The sequence below is a fragment of the Leuciscus leuciscus genome (genome assembly GCF_965113295.1).
Source record: "Leuciscus leuciscus genome assembly, chromosome: 24".
In the NCBI taxonomy this organism is placed as follows: Eukaryota; Metazoa; Chordata; class Actinopteri; order Cypriniformes; family Leuciscidae; genus Leuciscus; species Leuciscus leuciscus.
Genome location: NC_138723.1, coordinates 16,256,240 through 16,280,658, shown reverse-complemented (window position 1 = coordinate 16,280,658; position 24,419 = coordinate 16,256,240). Strand labels below are relative to the sequence as shown.

The following is a 24,419-nucleotide window of genomic DNA, read 5'->3' as shown; positions in this document are numbered from 1 at the left end:
CCGAGGCCACTACGTTTCCGGGTGGACCTTGAGATATGTGCTCGCCGGAGACCGCTGCGCCCTGTAACACCAGAGGTGGCAGGGTTGGCAGAACGGTCCCCTGAGGGCACCGAAGAGAGACGGGCACCGTGAAAAGAGGTGTTAACCGCTCTGCTTCGGGGGGACTACCCTCATTTGTCCTGAGCCCTCAGACATCAGGACTTTTTCCCAGCAGCCTTCTTGGCGGTAATAACGGTCCGCAGATCCGTTTTACCCCTCGAAGACTGCTGGGTTTGAGAGCGCCCTCCGTGTCCCCGAGATTTTTGTGGGGGAGCACGAGAGGACACACTCTGTTTTTGAGTGGCACGATGTTCAGCGCTCTTTTTAGAGGAGTGAGGCTGCTCCCGCTCAGCAGCCTCAATGAAAGAACGGCGGGGGAGAAGTTTTTGTAATGCAGCTGCCTGTTTAGCAGCTTCCTGAGATTTAGCTACCGCACTGTTTACTGCATCACCAAATAAACCAACAGTGGAAACCGGAGCATCTAAGAGAACGTGCTTTTCTTTCTCTTTTATATCGCTCAAATTGAGCCACAGATGCCTCTCAGTGGCCACCAGGGCTGCCATAGACCGCCTGATTGATTTAGCGGTCTCCTTGGTGGCCCTGAGAGACAGATCTGTGGCTCTGCGTAGTTCAGCCACTGTGTCAGGACCAATTCCCCCGCCCTCCTCTAAATCCCCCAATAATTCTGCCTGATAGGCTTACATAATAGACATCGTATGCAGACACGCTGCAGCTTGACCAGCGGCTGCATACGATTTATGAACCAGAGATGATGTGAATTTTACTGGCTTAGAGGGAAGTGAAGGAGCTTTCAGGGAAGATGCCGTTGCTGGAGAGAGATAGCTCGCAAGCGTCTCCTCCACCTTCGGCATCTCCCCATAACCATATTTTTTATATTTGTGAATGGAAGAATAGTGGGATGTTTGTGGTGCATACACTCTGTATGAAACCGGTTTTCCCCACGATTTCGACACCTCGGTGTGGAGATCGGGGAAAAACGGAAGGCTTCTTCGCTGAGGCTGTGTACGAGATGGCAGGAAGCGTTCGTCGAGCTTACTTTTCGAACAAACGTCCTGCCTATCCTCTGGCCACTCAATAGATAATCTGTGAACTGCTCTCGTGACAACATCGAGCAATTCCTCAAAAGCGTGAGACTGAGGTGGCGAATCCTCAGACTCAGCTTCAATACTAACAACGTCCAACTCCTCAGAGCTGGACAATTGCAGTATTGGTGCCTCCATCGGGGGGGAAGAAACCGCAGCGCGTGCTTCCACACCCTGATGAGAGGCACTGGATCTATCAGAAGGATGTTGAGATAAGGCAGAGCCCGTCTCAACATCCACTGATAAATCCATTTGTGAACCCCAGGTCTGAGATCGACGCCGTGCCTCGGCAGCGGCGGGACCCAAGCCCTGGGGAACGTGATCGGGATTGAACCGAGCCAAGCGGGATCGGAGCGTACGCAATGGAAGCGCCTCGCAATGCACACAGTCACCACCCTCGAGTGCTGACTGGGCATGCTCCTCACCCAAACAAACAACACAAAGAGTGTGAGTATCACCTCCCGTTAAATAACGCGGGCAGGGATGGACACACACTCTAAACTGCTGCTTGCTCGCCATACTGAATATATATATATATAATATAGACAGACAACACCAAATAACAAGGACAGATTCAACACAGAGCGCAACTGAAGACTCAGAAAGCTTTCGTTTTCTGTTTCGGGCCGGCTTTTATAGCTTCCTGGTACGTGACGTCACCCGCCTCTGACGTTCCGCCACACCATTGGACTGATTTTACATGTGCTTCAAGACGTCATCACGCAAAGCGTTCCCATAGCGTCAGTTTTCGACGCAACGGGAGTTCCCTTGAAAGGGAACTTGAATGTGCGATGCAAGCGCGCTCCCATTCATACCCGTTTTGCGGGACGGGATGTGCGATGCAAATCTCGCACACCAATGTCCATTGGCTCGTTTAGTTTATACTAGAAGGTGATTGGGCTCTCAGCGAGATCCCAATTCATCAGTTTAGTTGTGACTTAACGTCTCCGTTCCCTCCTTCAGAGAAGGGGGGTTACAAACGTAAACGAGACGTTCTTTATTCCATGGAACACATAGGTTAGAAAGTTCAATCTGAAATTTTCCACACTTCCACAGGGATTCCATTAGGGGGATTTTTGCAGTGATGCCATAAAAAAAAAAAAAATTGGGGTTCCCTAAAGAACCTTTCAGTAAACAGTTCTTAAAATAATATTTTTTTCTTAATGTGAAGAACATTTTAATAATCTAAATAACATTTTGTGCAGTGTAAAGTTTCCATGGATATTAAATGTTCTTCATGGAATCATAAATGCCAATAACGAACCTCCACTCTTATGAGGGCATACAATGAAAGCGAATGGGGATTGTGTCCATCAAAATGACACAAAAAAAGTACAATAAAAGTGGCCCAAGACTTCTAAAGCCATTCGATAGATTTCTGTGAGGAACCGAGAGAAATTAAATCCATTCACTTAAAATCTTGCTTGATAGCTGCTGTCTCCATTCACTTTCATTGTAAATGAGCAACTTGGACATTTCACTTAATAGCTTCATGTGTGTTCCATGGAAGACAAAGTCATACACATTTGGAACATACAAGTGAATATTTAATTTACAGATGAAAAATCTCATTAAATGTGATAACATCATTATGAAGTATGTTTCATGCGAGAGTCAAAGAGTTTGGCACAGAAAAGTTTCCTTTCCTTGTCAGAAGTTCGAATCACATATATTCAAAGTCAAAGCAAGAAGCCGTGTTTATTTTTCTTCTTTTTAAAAAGATCAAATCAAAAGAACGGAACGGTTTCCCGTGGAGGGAGTGCATCAGGCCAGTGTGTTACATGCCCTGCCAGCACACTTACACTGCTTAACAAAGGCAATCTGTGAAGATCTTTCCAGTTGAAATATGCTGCAGTCTGCCTGTCTGCCGTCTTTGTTGTGTTGTGCTGTATAATTCATTACAGTTCACTGAATGTGACAAGAACTTTGGCTCACATTTCCTCTTAATAAAAGCTACACAAAGAAAAATTAAGAAGAAGCGGAGGGAATAAACGACAGTTATATATATATACAGTATATACATATATATATATATATATATATATATATATATATATATATATATATATATATATAAATAAAATACTTGTTCAGCAAGCGAACTTGTGGTAAAGCCAAAAAACTGGAAGACACCGATAAGCAACATGAAACGCAGAGAGATAAACAACAGAGGAACAGGAACAGAGAGGGACTCAAAATATACTGCGAAACAACAAAAGAAAAAGAGAAGCAGCAACTGATATCTCAAAGCAAAGTGGTTTCCCTTTCTGAAACCATTTCTCCTTTTTTACAAGACACTTTTATGTGATAAAAAATAAGTTTTTCCATATTTGAGACAGGGTTAAAAATGCTAATACAAGGGATGTAGATGAGATGGAGGCAGAAACCACAAACTGCTTTTGGAAACTCAAAGTTTCTCAGTCTCGCAGGCCCTCAAAACGCGAATACAGTCTTCAAATAAATATGCCACGCTGAACAGCAATGAGAGATGCGCAAAGTCAGTGCCTCTGAGCCACGGGATGTAAGGATAGGATTAGAAACACGAGTCCCGGTAGGATGGCTTTAACACAGAGATTCTTAGAAGATGTAGAGACAGCGGCAGTCTGAGAAGAGTCTTTTGTGAAGCAAGGATGAGATCTGACTGTAATCTGTCTTTTCAATGGGTTTCTGCTCTCATTTAGCAGTTAATTTGCTCTTTCAAAAGAATATGTCATCTTTTCTCATAACGTATGAACTACCCCGATGCTTCTTTCCAAGAGAGCGTACAATGCATGCATTTTTATCAGTTTATGCGTTTCCTGGGATCTGATCGCTTGACCTTGCCGTTACTAGATTACGTACTGTATGTACTGTATAAGCGAATGTTACCATTAGCAGATCATACATTTATTTTAAATTTAAATTTGTAATGGCAGATTGAAATGCAGGAGCTGTTTATGAGGAGAAGAGCATATAGACAAATCAATAGATGATGTGTCATCTCAACAGGACCGGCCAACTCCCAGAGGTCAAAAAGGTCAATACACACACAGACTAAATAAGTCTTTAAACACCTCCAAATCCAATCGATATTCGGACTCTCTGACTTTCCTGAGTTTTTTTTTGTTTTTTGAAAACGTTTCTAGTTTAGAAAATCTTGATGTGTATGTGTAGGTTTTATTTAACTCTAGTTAAGTGAGATAAATCTGACAAAACCTCCATTGGGCACACTGAGCAACAACATCAATTAGAAACTTAAATTGTGAGGCCAAATTAAATTGAAAAATTATTAATAAATAAGTAAACATTTAATGAAATGTATTATACGGGGGTTTTTTTTCATGTACTTTTTCATTTTATAATAATAATAACAATTACATAACTACATTATTTATTAATTTATTCATAATTAAGTTTTTATTCTGAAAATGCACATTTTAAGTTTTTATGAATAATTATTAAAAAAGCAGATAATGTGTATTTATTCTAAAAAATACTGTCTAATTATAATTACTAGACTAGACTAAAAGAGAAGACAATAAAAGTAAGGTGTATGAGAACATTCATCATGATGATGAGCAATGCAAACTAAATTATAAAGATGCGAATGAATGAATGAATGAATGAATGAATGAATGAATGAATGAATGAATGAATGAATGAATGCTGGCTGGACTCAATTTTGTGTCCCAGTGAGAGCATCACGTCTTTGACGCATCATACAGAAAGCAAACTACTGCTGTGTCATGTCTCTGACAACACTGAATATGTCTATGCCATTAAAGCCTATGAAATAAAATATAATTGCTAAAGAGACATTGAAGATAAGTGAAAGGGAGAGAGAAGAGAAAACCAAATGTGTTTTGAAGCACAAGCAAAGTGCTGATTGCTTCCCTGCTGTCATGTGCAGCTGTAATTCCTCAATTGTCCAGTAGAGGGAGGAATGAGTACATACACTTCAGACAAAGCTTTATGACAAATGACTGTGAAGACATCTCAAAAAACAGTCACAATTTATAAATTAAGAAGAACTGAGCATGAGCAAATATGGCAGAGTTAAAATCTGGGGATCCTAAAGCCACCAAGCAAAGACCATTGAGATGAATAGGAATGTTAACGGGTAGTTTTTTGTCATGTCAAACTGGCATATAACAATTAAGTTTGTCTAAAGGCTTGTTATACTACCGGTTATGAGGGACAACAATATGCAGTTTTATACTGGTTTAAAGGGAAAAACATTATGAAATAACTTCTTTGACAACAACATATTCTTTATCAATATCCTAACTAACAGAATAACCATAACGTATAGTTGCCAGTTGCAATTTTGTCATCTGTCGTGTACTGACATTCTGACTATAAGCAACTTATTCTACTAATCCAAACCCTAACACCAAATAGTCTAATATCAATCTACTACAGTCTACTAATCCTCTAATGACTAGTAGTTAGTAGAATGTCTAAAGTGGACCATCGAAATAAAGTGTAACCGTAGTCACAAAATTTCCGTTTAAACGTTCTGGAAATTGTGGCGCACGTTGTGGCACACATCTCAATGCATCTCATGCAGTGGTTAATCAAAACTGAAATGGTACTGCTGGCACAATATTTCTTCTCTCTCGTCGTACGTTTACAATAGTTCCCATAAAACTATTTAACAAAACAAACAGGAAGTGCAACCGTTGACTTAATTACTGCAAACACAGCTCCCCGCAATCACACACAATCAGTGCAGTTCAGTTCAGTCTGATGGGAAGAGAAAGTGAGTTATCTGCCTTAGCGATAATAATCAAACCCTACCTCCCCTTTTCTCCATTTTTATCTCCCTCTCAAATTTCTCCTTCTCAGACCACAGGAGGAGAAATAAAAGTATATCGATACATAATTCATCCACCGGAAGCTAAAACTCCAATATGCTCTAATGAGGAAGCCAAAATCAGAACAACTTCCCATCACAATTATGCGTGATGAGCTTTAATTGTTCCTCTTGAGAGCAGACAAGCACGAGGGTGGGGGTAATGGAAAAGTATTAGATAATTCGAGTTAATTTGCTTAAGCAAATTAATCAAATCAACAGCCACATGGAGCTCAGCACCAGGATATGAATTAAACAAATAAGGGTTGAGGAGTGCTTTTAGCCAGAGAGGCCAGAAGGATTTTAATCTGTTTTCTAGTAGCACTGGTAATTACACACAATGGCTTTATTTGCCATCGTGACCTCTTCCTCCCAGAGAACACAAGAGATTGCTCACACATACATGGAGACTCGCACTTGTAAATAAACGCATAAATAAACACTCACAACACAAAAAAAGATCAAGCTCATAACGGACTAAAATGTTCTCGCAAAGACCCACATTAAGTGCTCATGTAGTTAACAATATCCGTAATACATACCATGCAATAAGGACAGTTTGTGGTGTATTGTGAATAGCCATGTTAGCCATGGCAAGCAGTGGACGGCCTTACTGCTTAATGATTACTTCATTAACAATTTTATAAAAGAAGATTATACAATAACATGTTATTCTGTGGGTGCTCTGCAGCCATTGTGATGAAGAGGTGAGTCATAGCTGGTACTAAATATTGTACATTTTAGCATAGCTGGATGGCTGCACTGACCAATCAGAAGCTGGACAGAAACAGTTTCTGAATCTATTTTATGATTTTATAAAAATACTCTTACAAATACAATGAAACCTCAAAAAATGGCTTATGTAGACAATCTAAACTATTAAAAAAACAGTCTCTGTGTGTTAGTGTTTATGAGAACACTCAAGTTTGATTCTGATAAAACACAACACAAACAAAAACTTCAACTCAACACAACATGAACAAAAAGCAAAACAAAACCTCAACAAAACACAACACGGGCAAAGCAAAACTTGAACTCAACACAACAGAAATGCATCATGAACAAAACATCACAGACAAAACGTACTCGGTTACTCACGTAACCTCGGTTCTCTCTAGAAGAGGGAACGAGTATTGCGTAAGTTGCTTACGCTTTGGGTAAAGTCATCTTTTCTCGAGATATTGAAGCCAAAAATTATCCTTAATTTTGTATTTATTGTCAACGCGTTGCAGCAGCTAGCAGACCTAGAGCGGGCTTACTAGCGCGCTCATTGGCTGCCCTGCGGCAACTGCAGCAGCCTATCGCTGAGCCCTGCGTGACTTCGCGCCCTCACGCATCAAAGCCCGCCAGAATGGGTGTGGCTTAGCGTATATAAGGAAGGGCTCGGGGGCTGCTTACCTGGTTTTCATCGACTGAAGCGATACCAGCTCGAGGCGGGCAGGGTAGTTTACGCAATACTCGTTCCCTCTTCTAGAGAGAACCGAGGTTACGTTAGTAATCGAGTACGTTTTCTTACGAGAGGTTCTCGCATATTGCGTAAGTTACTTACGCTACGGGAACCCCTTGTCAACGTTGTAGAACCTAACAAATGTAGAGGGGGAGGCCCAGCCTGCCGCCGTACAAATGTCGTGAATAGAAATCCCACTGGACCAAGCCTATGAAGAGGCCATGCCTCTAGTGGAATGAGCCCTAATGCCCAAAGGGCACTGCAGGTCTATAGACGCATATGCTGCCGCGATAGCGTCAACAATCCACCTGGACAGACTCTGTTTCGAGGTGGCGAGACCCTTAGTGCGTCCACCGAACAAAACGAAGAGTGATGTATGATGTAAATCCTCAGCTCTCTGACAGGGCAGAGGAAGTTAACATCGACTTCGCTACCGGAGCCCGGCAGGGCCGATAACATAATAACCTGCGCTCTGAAAGGAGTGCCGAGCACTTTGGGGACATAACCATGTCTCGGCTTGAGGATGACTTTAGAGTCATTAGGCCCAAACTCGAGACACGCGGCGTTAACAGATAACGCGTGTAAGTCACCCACGCACTTAACTGATGACAGGGCTATCAGAAAAGAGGTTTTGAGCGAGAGGTATTTAAGATCCACGGTCTGTAACGGTTCAAAGGGATGTGCTTTCATGGCCTCTAGGACCACAGAAAGATCCCAAATAGGAACTGACGGGGGTCGCGGGGATTCATCCTCCTGGCTTCTCTAAGGAAGCGGATGACGAATTTATTCCTTCCTATTGCCTGGCCACGCGTCGACTCACTGAACGCCGCAATGGCCGCAACGTAAACTCTGAGCGTGGAAGGGGACCTGCCCTTTTCCAGCAGCTCATGAAGGAAAACAAGTACCCCAGAGACCCCACAGGTTTGTGGGTCCAGGTCTTTCCCTGCGCACCAGTTAGTAAACACAGACCATTTCGACGCGTAGAGCCTTCTCGTGGAGGGAGCTCTAGACTGCGTGATCGTGTTCACCACCCCTTCTGGCAGGACAACGGGTACCCGTTGATTATCCATGCATGCAGAGACCAGCGCTCTGGATGATGATGCCAAATCGAACCGCCGGCTTGAGAGAGGAGATCCCTTCTCGCCGTGATTGGCCATGGTGCTAGATCGGTCAGCTGCATCAGCTCTGGGAACCAGACTTGGTTCTCCCAACGCGGGGCCACGAGGAGCACCGAACGGCCCGCCTCCCTGACTCTCCTGATTACCTGTGGTAACAGCGAGATCGGGGGAAAAGCATACAGCGGGCAGCTGGGCCACGCTTGGGCCAGCGCGTCCTCGTTCTTTGAAAAGAACCGTGGGCAATGAGCGTTCTCTTTTGACGCGAACAGGTCGACTTTCGCTTTGCCGAAACGGCGCCACAGCAGCTGGACTGTCTGAGGATGCAGGGACCATTCCCCCGGGGGAACATTGTCCCAGGACAGTCTGTCTGGACTGTCGTTTAGGCGTCAGCTCAGCGATAGGCTCCACGCTCAGCGATTGGCTCCTGCAGTTGCCGCAGGGCAGCCAATGAGCGCGCTAGTAAGCCCGCTCTAGGTCTGCTAGCTGCTGCAACGCGTTGACAATAAATACAAAATTAAGGATAATTTTTGGCTTCAATATCTCGAGAAAAGATGACTTTACCCATAGCGTAAGCAACTTACGCAATACGAGAGAACCTCTCGTAAGAGAACCTCAACTCAAAACAAAACAAAAAACAACAAAACCTCAACTTAACACAACAAGAACAAAACAATCCTCAACACAACAAAATGCATCATGCAACAAAACAAAACTTCAACTCAACACAACATAAAAAATGCAACAAAACATCAACTCAACTCAAAACAAAACAAAAAACCTCAAATTAACACAACAAACTGCAACATGAACAAAAACCTCAACTCAACTCAAAAAAAAAAAAAATGCAAATGCAAATGCAGTGATTTAAAAATAAAATATTAAAGTCTTGTCTCATATTCCAATTTCATACCCCATAGACCAGACAAGACTAAAATAAAATAAAACAACTTAAAAAAAATGTATAAAACACAGAACAAAAAAAAACTAAACTTTAATGCAATACATTTTAAATAAAATAAGAATGTAAAATATTAAAAAATTTAAGTGAAATATTATTAAATATATACTCAATATATACTATTAACGCATACAATATAAAATGGAAAACAAATATGTGGGAATGTGAGTTCAAGTGGTAATGCACACACAAACACTCATATGATAAGTGTCAGTTAAAGTTGACCTCTCCACCCAACCGGGAGCAGAAAACATTGCCTCTCACTACAGGCCACCAGAAACTCACTCACATTGTGATCTAATCTGCTCTTAAGTTAAAACTTAATTTCCATTTCTCTTCTTTAGGAAGTACGACTGAACTCCCGCTCTCCACCCCATGAATCAAACTGCATCATTAATAAACCCATTGATTCCACATATTAATGTATTCATCAGCGAATACAGCGAGAGAAAGAGAACAGCTGCTCTCTTTATGGAAATCTCTAAAGATTTCATTAGGTTTTGGGGAGGTTTCATTACGGACTGTGGCCCTCTTCTCCTCCTGTTTCCCTCCACTCTGTTCATCATCTGCATTATCGATTCAAAGCGGCGGACATTTTAATTTCACAAGCGAGCCACGCTCAGCCGACCTCCGTCACAGCGCAGCGCGCAGCTGAGAAGCCCTAACTCTGTTTGTGACAGAGGAGGGGAGGAAGAGAGAGACAGAAAGCAAGAAAGAGGAGGAATTCAGTAGTAAATCAGGAGGGAGTTTGCCCTTTTGAACACCTCATTGTGAAAAAGAGAGTTATGGCACAGAGGGGTGAAGTGTGGACATGGATTTCTTTGTCTAAGACGGTCACAGAGACATGGGTTACTGCAGTTTGCCAAGGAATTAAAAGAAAAGTGAAAATGAAAATGTATTTACTCACCCCCATATTTTTCCAAACCTGTATGACTTTAATCAAAAACTAACATAAAAGTACCATAAAACAGGTTGCTATGGTTGTAAGTTTACTAAAACCATATGATAGTCTCTTATGCTCACCAATGCTACATTTGTTTGATTAAAAATAGAGTAAAAAGATTAATATTGTTACTTATTGTTAAAATTCTGAATTACTGTTGTCTATTTTAATATATTTTAAAATGTAATTTATTCCTGTGATTCCTATGATGCCTCATTATTCCAGTCTTCAGTGTCACATGATCAATCAGGAATCATTCTAATATGCTGATTTGCTGCTCAAGAAACATTTCTTATTATTGTCAATGTTTAAAACAGTTGTGCTGCTAAATATTTTTTGGGAAAATGTTATTTTCATAGATTCTTTGAGTAGAAAGTTTGAAAGAACGGCATTTATTTATAATAATGTTACATATATAAATTTTACAATCTTTGTTCTTAATTATATTTGGATGTTTTTATCAGGATTTTTAGCATGATTAAGATTTCTAATCAGTGTAGCTTTCTAATCTAATTTGTGCCTTCTCATGTTCAAACTTGGCAAGTCATAATTAATTACAAGACATGCAAATCCTGATGCCATTGTCATTGACAAAATTTGGGGCAAAATGTTTTGACTGAGGTTTGATTTGAGGATTGTCATTTGGGTTTAACTGTTCCTTTAAGATTGTAAACAGGGATGCGCTTGGTATTCTGTGCTCAGCTAAGACGCAATACAATTTGCAAGTCTCTTTTTTATATGATTGAATACGATTTGTTTCACTTGTTTTCAATTATTTTTCTGGGTTGCGTTCTGGTTTGGTGCCAAGCGTGAAAAATTTGACTTTCCTACGCAAGACTTACAAGTGATTAGAGTTTTGGAAGTCATGTTGAATAAGCCTGTAGAATTTGTGTGCATGTCTATATGCAAGAGAGGGAAACAGAACAAGTGCAAACTCACACAAACACCAAGGCTTTTTATAACTGAGAGATAGAGACTGGGATATCAATACACAAACCTTTTAATGGCATTCAAAATTCTGCCAAAAGACGAATGAAAGATGGACAAAGTGGGACTGAAATAGAAACCTGACAGAAAAAAGGGGGCTGCTATCTGAACAAGCTGTGCCAGATCTCAGATTACACCCTGAACTCACGAAGCAAACTCAATCAATACTCTTTCTTTTGTCATTTTAAAAAGGCACGGCCATGCAAAAACCTGGCTCGAATTAAAGCGGAAATGCCCACGCTGATACATGCGCAGAGTCGAGCCAGCGGGGGATTTTGGATGCGAGACAGCCGCTGCAGAGAGACTACAAATACGCAGCTTCATAAAGAGAGATGACCCCAAAACGGTGAACTGCAAACATCAAACAACATCATTTGCACAGAACCAAACACAAAGGAGCAACATCTGTGTGGAGAGAGAGAGAGAGAGAGAGAGAGAGAGAGAGAGAGAGAGAGAGAGAGAGAGAGATCACAGGAGAAGGGAGCTCACCTGGATCCATTTGTCTGGCACGGCCATGGTCAGACGGTAATCAAAGCCCAGTCCTCCCTCTTCAATGGACCTGCACAGACCTGGCATCCCTGATACATCCTACACAAACATCCATGAGGAAATGACGAGTGAGGAATGGTGAGAATGTGCATTCCCTGCTGGAAAAATTCAGATCACGCTATCTCTTGGAACATGATACCTAGTTTCTATTTGATCCAAGCCAAGTCATCAAGTCATTAGTCAGTGCAATCTAACAATTATAGTAAGAGGTAGTAATAGTTGAAAACTTGTGATTTTTTCTGAAGTGAGAGTTTTTTCGGATTGAGTAAATGTATGGAAAGAATGTTGCCTGGTTTGCAGCAAACCTTGAGACAGATTCTGTCCGTCTTCGGGGATGCAGCTGTATTCTTCCACTTCCCCATTCGTTCTGTACTTTTGATTAATCACATTGGCAGATGGGCAAATTAAAGCAATTTGAAAAACGCCTGCTTCTATTACAACCTGCCTGTGGGTCATATGAGACTGTTGAAGATGAAACCGAGAGAGACTGTGGCACAGATCCATACGATAACTGCCCCTGAAAACCTCTCTTGTACTTTTCTTGAATCTTTTGGCCTTAATCACTTAATTATCACCCTGATCCATTAGCCACAGTGTTCAGATCCCATTTCTCAGGAGGAGCTCAGCTTTAAATAAATGCATCGCCACAGAGCAGGTGAAAAGAAAAGAATTAAATGAAATTTCCACTCTGGAGTGAGAAAAAAGGTAATGGGAGCTGTAATTGGTGGGAAAGAGGTACGAGGAGGAAAAATTATACCTCTTGTGAAAAAAAAAGAAATGTACTGTGTTGCAGGTAGGCTCTCACCTCTGCTACAGTGATGCATTGTGGGTAGAGCATGTGCAAAATGTGATTGGCCAGCATCAGATAAACGACCGCGTTTTCATCCACATGCATTCCAAAGTACTCGCCGTAGATCCCAGAAAATGATGTGCCTGTACAAAAAAGTATAATTCTAGTGGAATATGGATTAATGACATTTTCACGTAATATGAAAAGCGGCCAAGGTCTCTCATCATTTATGATAATGGTCTAAGAGGGCCTTTCAAATCTATTCATGCAGATTGTACTTTTTGTCCAGTTTTAGTGATTTAGAGACTTATTAATACAACAGAAATGACATAGCTGGCATGCCTCTGCATCAAAGCTTTTACATTTCATTCAGATGAACAGAGACATACAGAGGCACAAAAAACAAAAAACTTTATATATACAATGCAAATTAAATAAATCAACAAATTAATCAGTTTGTTTGTCAGTAAAAACTAAATGTCTTTAAAACTGGATAAATGAAGGCCCTGCTAGAGAACCAAGCAAAATTGCATAAGATATTAAGACTTGTTTTTAGAAAATAGGCAGTATCCATAGTTTATTTTTCTTAGCCCCACTGTAAAAACTTATCGTTGGTTTAACTTAAAGTAAGTTACCTGGTTTCCTTAAATTTTTTAGTTAATTGAAATTAAAAATGTGAGTTAATCCAATAAAGGAGATTAGTTTAATAAATAGAATCTCAAAATATTATGTTACCTGAACCACATAAATTATCCAAGTTGATTTGACAAAAGGATAAAAAGTTTCGATAACAAATCATGAAAATAATTTTGTACAGTGCAGAATAACTTTATTATCATTATTATTTTCAGCATAAAAAAAAAAAAAAATTGCTGAAAGAATTCAATGCATTATTAAAGACATGGTAGAACTGGTTCTTATTCAGAAAGATGTTTGGTTCTGTTAACGTTTTTCGCATGTGCATTCTTTCACCGATGTGGATGAAAACAGAAATAAAATAACAAAAGATTTTCAGGCACTAGAGTTGCACCGTAATGAAACTACCAATAAACAACAAATGAACTCTGAACCAATGAATTAAAAAACACTATATAAGAAAAATAACTTTTTATTCAAGATAAAGGCCTAATCTCTGGCACGTTTTATTACCTACAAATTTTGCTTCACAAGTAAATTTAACAAATTTTAAGGAGACCAAAAGACACTGATTAAGACAATGAATTGTTTTCACACTGAATAATGATGCTTGTTTGCATGTGCAGAATAACTGACCGATGCCATGGTGGTGATAGAGCATTGAAGTCACGCCGTCAAACCTGAAGCCGTCAAAGTGATACTCCTCCATCCACCAGCGCAGGTTGGAGAGGAGGAACCGCACTACCTCCCAGCTATGGGAAAGAGAGAAAGACATTTTCTCTACAACATCAAAATCAAAATCGACCCCTCTCTGATGAAATAAGAATCCAAAAATCAATCAACTAGAACACACTCCTCTGATGCATATAAATCCAAAGAAAAAAAAAAATCAGATCAAGCTGTTCACAAAGGACACATTATTTTGTATCATCTATTCAATGATTCCCTCTCCTACCATACTAATGTTTTCAGATCTTCATTTGAGGGCTTTTCTCATAAAATATTTATATGTGCAATTAATTGTAATATTTGTGAACGTTGTTTAACTTGATTGACTAATTGGCATTCCATGTAATAAATTAATTCAGTGTTTAATTGATTGACAGCACTAAAACACACGTTTGAGTAATGGATTCATTCTCTGATTAAATAGTAGCTGTAACACAAGGTTGGTTGATTCAGCCCAGAAAGACAGATGGAGAGAGAAAGATAGAAACAGGCAGCAGGAGCAGCAGGAGCAGCAGGAGCAGCAGGAGCAGCAGGTTGGGTGGCTGGTGGTGGTGTGATTCCCCAAGGAGAACGATGAACAGTGTGTGAATGAGGAAGACTGAAACAGTTCTTTCATGAGAAATAGCCCTCTGAGAACAACATCCAGCTCTCCATTTATTGCTCTCACATGCTTTCCTTCATACTTTTCAAATGTATTTTTCATTTGTTCAAATACCGCATGAGGAGTATTACTTGAGTAATAATCATTAAAAACAAGGGGGTTTTAAACATTTGGATGCTAAGGACCCCAAAATATGATGATCTTCTTGCAAGAGTTTTATGCATTTCATATACAGGTAAGACCCAATTATACTGTGTGAGAAAAATATTATTAATATTGACAACCCAGATAATTTATATCTGTTGTGGTGGTTGTGGTTGTCAATAGAATAAACGCCTAATAAAAAAAAACAAAAAAAAAACTCTTTAAGGAATAGTTCATTTAAAAATGAAAATTCTGTCATAATTTACTCACCCTCAAGTTGTTTCAAACCTGTATGCATATCTTTGTTCTGTTGAACACAAAGGAAGATATTTTGAAGAATGTCAGTAACCAAACAGTTGTTGGACCCCACTGACTTTCATAGAATTTTTTTCCTACTATGGAAGTCTATGGGGTCCATCAACTGTCTTTGTGTTCAGCAGAAGAAAGAAATTCATGCAGGTTTGAAACAACTTGAGGTTGAGTTAATGATGACAGAATTTTCATTTTTAAGTGAACTATTTCCTTAACTTTGACAGCCTTAAAAGTGCATTTTGTCAAATGTGTTTTCTCTCTGTTTTTCTTCCAGTCCCCCATCACTCTGTTGCTGACACCTATGTGTCCCCAAAGCCCAATTTGAAAGTTCCTGTCTGAGAAAACACCCTAACAGCTGTGCAGAAACACATTTAAAAACACTCCAAAATTTTGCACAGAGAGGTACTACTCACATTTTCTTCAGACAATATTCAATTCATACATAGAAACCCACTCAAAGATAAAGTAAACTGGATGTATTCCCCGCATGATGCACACTGTGAAACCATCACAGTGTAAATAAGCCCCGATATCCCACTAACTTTTTGGATGAGGCCCCCACACAGTCTCTCATCCTCTCTCAATCCTTTATTCCTGCAATTAAATTGAGAACCGAGTTTTCAACTGTGGGCCTATGAAGCCATCCCAAAGTAAATCTAACTTTTTCGCCGTCCCCCGTCTCGTGTGCATTCAAACATGTGATTAGGTATAACAGCAGGGATTCAATTCTAACAACGTTATGCTTTTAATTCTTTGTTTGTAACAGTGTCGTAAAAGCATTCAGACTCACCGCAGGATCATTTAATTCATTAAAAAGAGATAAGAACCTCTAGCATACCCATACCATAGTGTTAACAAAAGTACTCGACACAACGGAGTTTCTTCACTACTTTTTTAAACCCGCTGACCACATTCACGTCACGTTCGCAAATGATATCTACAACCACAGCTATATATCCAAGCATGCATTGATGTATTCAGTCCATACTTATGTGCTCGAAGTCATAATCGTGTGCTTGCATGCTTGTATGAATACATACGAGAGCATTCACTGAAGTATAGCTGCAGACCTTGGCAAGAGAGTCATCAGGGCTGGTTAAAATGGGTTTTGCCTTGGCTTTGTGGAAACCTTTGAGGAGTTCGGTCCAGACCTGTACATTTCAGATCTATAACATTTGCATTGACCCAGGAGTCCACAGCTATGGGCCTAGAAAACTATAGCTCCCACAGTCAAAAGTCAAACAATCCAGCAAATAAACAGTATCATCAATTTTAGATGAGAAAATCTGCAGGGGCTTTATCAAGGATGCTGCCTACAGTAAAGATTCAGCAACATTTTGTAAAAACAAACTTATGTTTACTGCACAGACATGAAGTTAAACTCATGTACTCAGCCCTTAAAAAAGACCCTGCAATCCCGACCTAACCCAGTCAGTACTGTCAAATTTTAAAGGTCCACACCCGACCCAAACCAAAATTGCTCCCGCTTTGTGCATTTCCATCCTGTCCTATTTCTATGGAGTAGTCACAGAAACGCAACCATATTTTTTTGAAATATTTAATAAATACTATTTATATTATATTACATATGAACCAACCAACAAATTAACCAACTAACCAAGCAACCAACTGACGAATGAACCAACCAACCAACCAACCAACCAACCAACCAACCAACAGCAGACCTCTAATTCACATAAAACTCAAATGGATATATGCACCGAAAACCAAAAACATATTTTTCCGTGCATTTTTGAATACATGAATGGTCATAATAAGAATTCAATCCCAGCAAATGCTCTCGCTGTTGCCACATCCTCCCCTTTCACACACACGCACACTCTTTCACTGCATAGATAGAGTCTTGCCGCACACTGATAAAAAGCCATGCATATTATCCCGATATGAAGCTTTCATAAACAGAGGCAGATTGCATTTGTGCATCTGTGGAATCTAACGGGAAGCTGCTCTGATATGATAAGGTTACAGAACCCACAGGTCTGCCTCCACCCTCACCATAAACAGATTAGGACCATCACATCAAACTGACAAGAACGAGAGAGAGAAAAGGTGGGAAGCACAATAAGATTCCCACAGAGGCCAAATGGAGATGAGTGATGAATGGCTGTGATAGTTGAAACCCCCACAATCCTTCAACTTCACAGTATTTTCAAACAAATCAGCCCTTTCAACCTCAAGCACTTCAGTAAAGTAGGTCATTGCTGATGTGTCATGACATCAAACCATTTAATAAGATTTTCTTATTGAAATCTTTGTGTGTATTTGTGCTGTAGGACAGAGGTGAGAGTGCAGGGGCAGGCACTGAGAGCCCATAAGGGTTAATAATTCAAGAGCAGATCAGATGGGCCACTGACCAGGACTTGAACTAGCAGATCAGACAAACATCATTTGCTTTGCATGTTCACAATAGTCAAATAATACATGGTTAAACACTTCATTCTGACGGTGAAACTATGAGAGCAGCCTCATTCTGCTCGTATGAATTTGACACACTTTGTAAGAGGATGTTTTACCACCGAAACGCTCCTCACAATAAATAACATCACACGAATGATATCTCTCGAAAGAAATGTGACAGAAACATGGATTTAGATGTTGTTTACTAAAGGTTCCTAAACCTTTCCATGACTGGACTTATCTGTAATTGCTAATACATAATGATTGCAATGCCATTTATATTATACAACAGTGGTCAAATATTGAAGCTTGAGAACTTTTAAATGATATGAAAATGAAAATGGTTCATTCCTGTTTTGTAGTACACTTTCAAGGACCTTTACAGGGCCCTATTTTATTTAACGATCTAAGCACATGGTCTAAAGTGGTCTGGCAAGTGCATTTAGGGCGTGTCCGAATCCACTTTTGCTAGTTTAACGAAGGGAAAAATGGTCAGTGCACCAGGCACATGTTCTAAAAGGGTTGTTCCTATTCTCTTGAGTAATGGGTGTGTTTTGGGATTTACGTGCATTAAACCAAACAGAGTCTCATCTCCCATTCCCTTTAAATGTCATGGCAGATTCGCTATTTACATGATGGAATTTGATAGTGGAAAGACCGAAGCCGTCTCCAGAGTGCAAACAGAACTGCTCGTGTGCAAGGTTAAAGTGCGCAAGCAGACCATCTACGGGACAAGCCGGATTCCACCATATCTTTATGTACACAATAATAATCTTTTACATTGTAATCCTTTTAATTTAAATATTTGGCATGTTTGTGTGCTCCTGTGCGTCTCTGTGTGTTTAATAAGCAGAGTGTACGCGCGTTGTGGACCCCGCCTATAGGCGCACATTACTAACGCACTCTTTAAATAACAAAAAAAATATTGCGCCATTGACTTTAGACCAGGTTTCAGTTGGTCAATGGCGCAGTCTATTTCTGTTGCCTCAAAATAGCAATGCGCCAACAATGTGCCAGAACACACCTCGTTTTCAGACCAGCACGCCCATGGGTGCACAAATGGGCGCAAATGCATTTGCTTTTTAAACAACGTGGCGCAGGACGTGAAAATGGTAACTGCGTCGGACTGAAACTATCAAAAAACACTTGCATCGCGTTGGGCACTGCCTTGCGCCGGGTGTATGATAGGGCCCTAAAAGTGACTATATACATTTACACTAACAAAAAAAAAAAAATATTCAAATAAATGCTGTTCTTTTCAACTTTCAATTCATCAAAGAACCCTGAAAAAATTATCACGGTTTCCACAACAGAACTGTTTTCAACATTGAGAATAATAAGAAATGTTTCTTGAACAGCAAATCAGCACATTTAAAATGATTTCTGAAGGATCATGTGACACTGAAGACTGAAATAATGATGCTGAAAATTCAGCATTCATCACAGTAAAATAAATACATTTGAAAATATATTAAAATAAAAAACAGAGGGTTTATGCTGCCTTCACGTGCTATCGGAATTATCGTACTAGTTTCCTAGTTAAAAAAATCGGACATGAACGACTTAAGTCAAAATTTGAATCCGATGAGCTCGAAATCACCACTACAGAAGTGAGAAGTTGGAAATTTCTGATAGCAAGTGAAGGTTGCATAAAATAGACAGGATAAAGCAGACTAAAAACAGTTGTGCATCTAAATCAGTAACCATGATCACAAAAGAGAGCGTGAAAATGGGAAACAAAGGAAAGAACAGGAAAACAAGGCGAAACAAACTAAAATTCCATTGAAACAGAACATAACCCTGACACTGACATTCTTGTGCAAACAAACTCTCAGTCCCTTATTGATTAATGGTTTATTTTCATCCATTTTCCTTCCATTGTGTATATCAAGTTATGATTAATAAAGTTGAAGTGCCTGAGCTTGACCTAACTATGGAAAGTCCTCAAATGACAACAAAAGCATATTCATATTTTAAAAATGGAAGAGTTTGAAAAAGTACAGTACTGCATAACAGGAATGAAACAAATAAACATTCAGATATTAACAAAAAGATAAGATAAATGGCCCCAATACAATGCCACTGAGCAACATGTTTTGAAGTGAGACAGAAAGAGCTCTTGAGCCGCAAGAGAGCTGATGGGTTAGTATAACAAAAAGTTGGTGAGTAAAATGGTATCTCATGCCATGGTATTCAGATCCAACATTTTTGTTGCTAGAAAAGTTTCTTTCTGCTCTCTGAGTGTTTATTCTTTGAGCGCTACCCTGTTCTTTCAATCTTTCTGTTGATTCCCAAGGTTAAATGCTGGCAGGTTTGTTGAACTCGCATCTGCAGATAAGCCATTATTGTATTATTTTGAATGGAGTCCAAATGAATAGTGCAACTCAACATGTTTATGGATTCTATTCCTGAAGGTCCTGATTAATTAATGTTGGGTTCTCTTGTTTCTAAGTTTTGTATTTGTTTTCAAATACTTGCAAAGTATTAAACATTTGCTTGTGAGTTGTATGCCGTTACAGGATTTTCTGAACTGTACAATGTAAACAAACAACTTTTTGTTGTTGAAGCAAAAGCATCAAACAATAAAACAACAACACTACAAAAACAGAAAATAAAGAAAACATCAAAAGAAGCCTAAGAGTAAAATCTTCAAACCCAGTCTCTCTACAAACCCAATCAATCAAACCCCCCAAAAATGAATGATGTGGCCTGGAGAAAGATGTTAATGTAGAGGACAGACTGGGAATTTAATGTGTAGTGAAATTATGTTCAAAATATCTGCTCTTTTGTCTTTAAGTTCACAGTGTACAGTGTATGTGATGCTCATATTTATCTATGGCAACAACGTTAAGATTTTATCATTGTAGCACTAAGAATGTTTGAGTAAGAAAGTAAGAACAGTACATTTTCAGCCTGTTTCCTTCTCCCTTTTTCTTTTTCTTTACAGTAATTAAAGGGGTCATATAATGCCATTTTTGTACAAGCTAATATGATTCTTTAGGGTCTAAATTAAAAGTTTGTATTATACTTTAATTAAAAATTCTCATTAGTATTGTAAGAAAACACTCATTTTACCTGGTCAAAAACAGATCTGTTTTCAGCACGCCGTTTAAGTGCATGTGTCTTTAAATGATAATGAGCTTTGCTCACCCCGCCCCTCTGTTCTGTGCGTACACCGTTTGTAACACAATAACACAATAACCATAACGCGTTGTTCATTATAAACGTGGGATTATGAATTATATTGAGAACGTCGTACATAGAAAACATGCCGTAATGTACCCTGAGTGTAAACCTTAGCCGCATTCATCGTGAAGCGTGCTAGCGATTTGCAAAGATTAATATAAAGATTAATATAAAGGTTAATAAAATGTTACACTCACTTCTTCTTCTGGAGGTGCAGCAGGAACACGAATAGTTGGTTCCGATCCTTTTTTCAGGAGCAGCTTCTTAGCAAAACCAGCTTTATACTGACCCTCGTTTATAAAGCAGTCTGGTCTGTGAAATGATTCGCGCAAACATGAAAGCATTGACGTTGATCGTGGGGAATATTCCCTTCGAAAACAAAACTCAGCCACTGCGTCTTCAGCGGTTCGGATTTAGGAACATCAAAATGACTGCTGTGTTCGTTATTACACCCAAGAACAGAACACCACAATCGCTTAGACGCCATTCTGCTCATAGACAGTGCTCCAGCTATCAACAATGACCGCGCGGACTATGATTGACAGCTCGCTCACAAGCGAGGGCGGGTCTGTGTTGAAACGCTGCTGTCAATCAACAATCGTGGGAGGGGCGTCGATTTTGTGACGTCACAAAATCGAACGGTTTGATTTGAGACAGAGGAAAACATATAAGGAGATTAAAAAAAATAAAAACACTGGATGGATTTTTATCATTTTATGATGGTTGTATACAGGCACTGCCAACACACATTTCAGTACAATCAACTTGTAAAAGTGCATGTACCATTATATGACCCCTTTAAGAAGCATGTCAAAATGCTGTCTAAAAACATAATTTTTTCTCTTCAAGAACTGTATATAAAAAAGTACATATGACACTGACCAATGAAATATGATAAGGTGACATGATCTAAATAAGTAAAATAATTTTCTCATACAAATGACAGCATATTAATCTAATTATATATATATATAAATAAATTGACAACGGGCCATTGAATTATTAGAAAAATTATTCAACGGCCCAGAGTCAATTATTACGCATATACTACGGCTACCACACCTTAAAGAATTGTTCAGATGTTGTATTTCAAGACATTTGTCAGTTTTTTTGTCCTTTAAAGACTCCGTTGCAAATTTCAAAACATAATTTTAGAGCATGTAACTGAGACTTAAGCCACTGTCATGATATTGAGCTGACAACTTGATGATGAACTCAAGAGTCTTTTTTATTTAACACAGTTGTCGAACAAACTCACAGTCGTCTCTCTATGACCCCGCCCCGGTTGCCCAGCAACCCCTGGACCCTGCAGCTAATAGTCAATCACAAACTTGTACACATATCACCACATCTCTCCTCTACTACCTTATCATTATTATTATTTCCTGGAACAAAGAAAGAGGCAGAGTATTTATAAAATAATTATGTAAGATATATAGAACAATATCAACTGTTTACCACAGCCAATCTCTTTTACATAACCTGTCAATAAACAGAACATGTTATAGCATTCATTAATTCACATTTTCCTCTTGTACTACACTTACAGTATGCTATAAGAATTAGCATGCAAGGAAACTCTTTACATCAGCATGGTAGTTGTTATCACCTAGCCCAACACATAATCCTGAAACTTTGCAGGCTGTTTTACTTCTCTACCAGTAAGGGTTCTTTTGCAGGTGGGTGTACGTGTGTGTGTGGTGTGGTGTGATGGGAGGTGAGGTACTAGACCCATTCACAGAGTTTGTGGTTAAATCAGTCTCAAGAGAGGATCCATCAGTTAATTCACTGTATCCATGCACAATATGTCTGTCGGGTGTTTCTGGCATCTCAGGAACTCTCTGAATGTGTCTCTGGTTCCGATGAGAGATTGTACCTTCCTTTGTTTGTACAATGTATGACCTGGGTTCAGGAGCTTTTCTGACGACCGTTGCCGATGTTTTCCATCCTTTTTCTCCATCCAACTTGACTTTCACGCTTTGTCCTGGATGTAAGTTGGGTAAACTACGTGCAGAGTAGCGTCGGTTATAGAAGTACTGGTAAGCCTGCTTGGTTTGTTTATCCTTCCTTCTGACTTGTTCATAATCAATTGAACTTGGTAACAGTTTCTTTGGCAGCATCAAACTGTTGTTCTGATCTGGCGTCCGATCATAGGTTGAGCTGGGCTCAGTCCAGTAGCACTGATAGGTGTAGAACTGGTGTAGTGCTGGTGCTCATAAGAGCTAGCTGTGGATCTGGCTGTCTGTGCATCCGCTTTGCAATAGCAACACTCCTTTCGGCGGCACCATTAGCCCGCGGATAATGAGGGCTGGAAGTAGTGTGAGTGAAGTTGTGAGTGAGTGAGAAGTCGTTTTAAACTCTGCAAACTCAGTTGCCGTGAACTGAGTAGCATTGTCTGTCACAAGTTCAAATGGGATCCCCCATCGAACAAACATGTTTTTCAGATGTGTGATTAACTGCTGGTTTGTGATGGCTTGTAGTTGAGCAATCTCAATATCACGAGAATAATAGTCCACGACTATTAGGTATTTCTTGCCATTTAGTTCACAGATGTCAGCCGCAATCTTTTGCCATGGACCGCTGGGAAGGGATGTAACCATCAGAGGCTCTCTCTTTTGTGTGGGCTTGTTGACTTGGCAAAACTCACACGTCTCGACTATTTTTGTGATGTTCTTGCCAATACCAGGCCACCATACGGACATGTTAGCTCTTTCCCTACATTTAGTAAGACCTCGATTGCCTGTGTGAAGCTGATGTAACACCTCATGTCTCTGTGAACCTGGAATCACTATTCTGTCCTTATAAAACAAAAGTCCACCAACTTCAGAGAGATGAGCTCTGAAAGTGTGAAACTCGTGGAGTGAGTGTGACAGTTGAGACCTCTGACTGGGCCAGCCTAGGTGAATGTACTTACAAACTGACTGAAGATCTAAATCATCTTGTGTGGCTTTCCTTATGGCACTTAACCTGTAATCACATAAAGGCATAGTAGACAGTACTGCCTGTACAAACGCCTTGACGTCATCCTCTGTGTCAGACTCTCCCTGATGTGTCAACGGGTTTCGTGACAGAGTGTCGGCCACCACGAGCTGTTTGCCTGGCACATGCACTGCTTTGACATTAAATCTCATCAGGCGCATTAGTAGTCGTTGACATCTTACGGGAGCTTTGTCAATATCATATGCGTTTTTGAAGGGCACACGAGGCTTATGGTCAGTCTGAAGTTCAAATTTGTCCATACCTTGTAGGTATTGTGAGAACCGCTCACATGCCCACACTCCAGCCAGGCACTCCTTCTCGATCTGTGAGTAGCGGCGCTCTGTCTCTGTTAATGTCCTTGAACAGAAAGCCATGGGATGTAGTCCATTCTCATGCTCCTGCAGCAGGGCAGCTCCGAGGCGATAGCTGCTTGCGTCCGCACTGACCACTGTGGTTCTGTTGGAATCATAGAATGCTAGTGCTGGTGCTGTAGTCAACAAGCTTTTGACCTTATTGAACGCCTGTGTCTGAGCCTCACCCCAGACCCATTCTGTGTCACTTTTCAGTAGCTCAGTCATCGGATGAAGAATTGACGAAAAAGCAGGGACGAATTTGCCCAGGTAATAAATCATCCCTAATACCTGTC

General features: G+C 40.0%; 1 protein-coding gene across 1 annotated transcript in view; it reads right to left on the bottom strand.

The window, feature by feature from the left end:
* gbe1a (glucan (1,4-alpha-), branching enzyme 1a) overlaps positions 1-24,419 on the bottom strand; it is a 172,422-nt gene that overhangs the window by 67,211 nt on the left and 80,792 nt on the right. The window contains exons 8-10 of the mRNA XM_082157491.1: positions 14,041-14,156; positions 12,784-12,911; positions 11,919-12,017 (exon numbers count right to left, since the gene is read on the bottom strand). Coding sequence (XP_082013617.1) covers positions 11,919-12,017; positions 12,784-12,911; positions 14,041-14,156 — 343 coding nt within the window. The remainder of the gene's footprint in view (positions 1-11,918; positions 12,018-12,783; positions 12,912-14,040; positions 14,157-24,419) is intronic.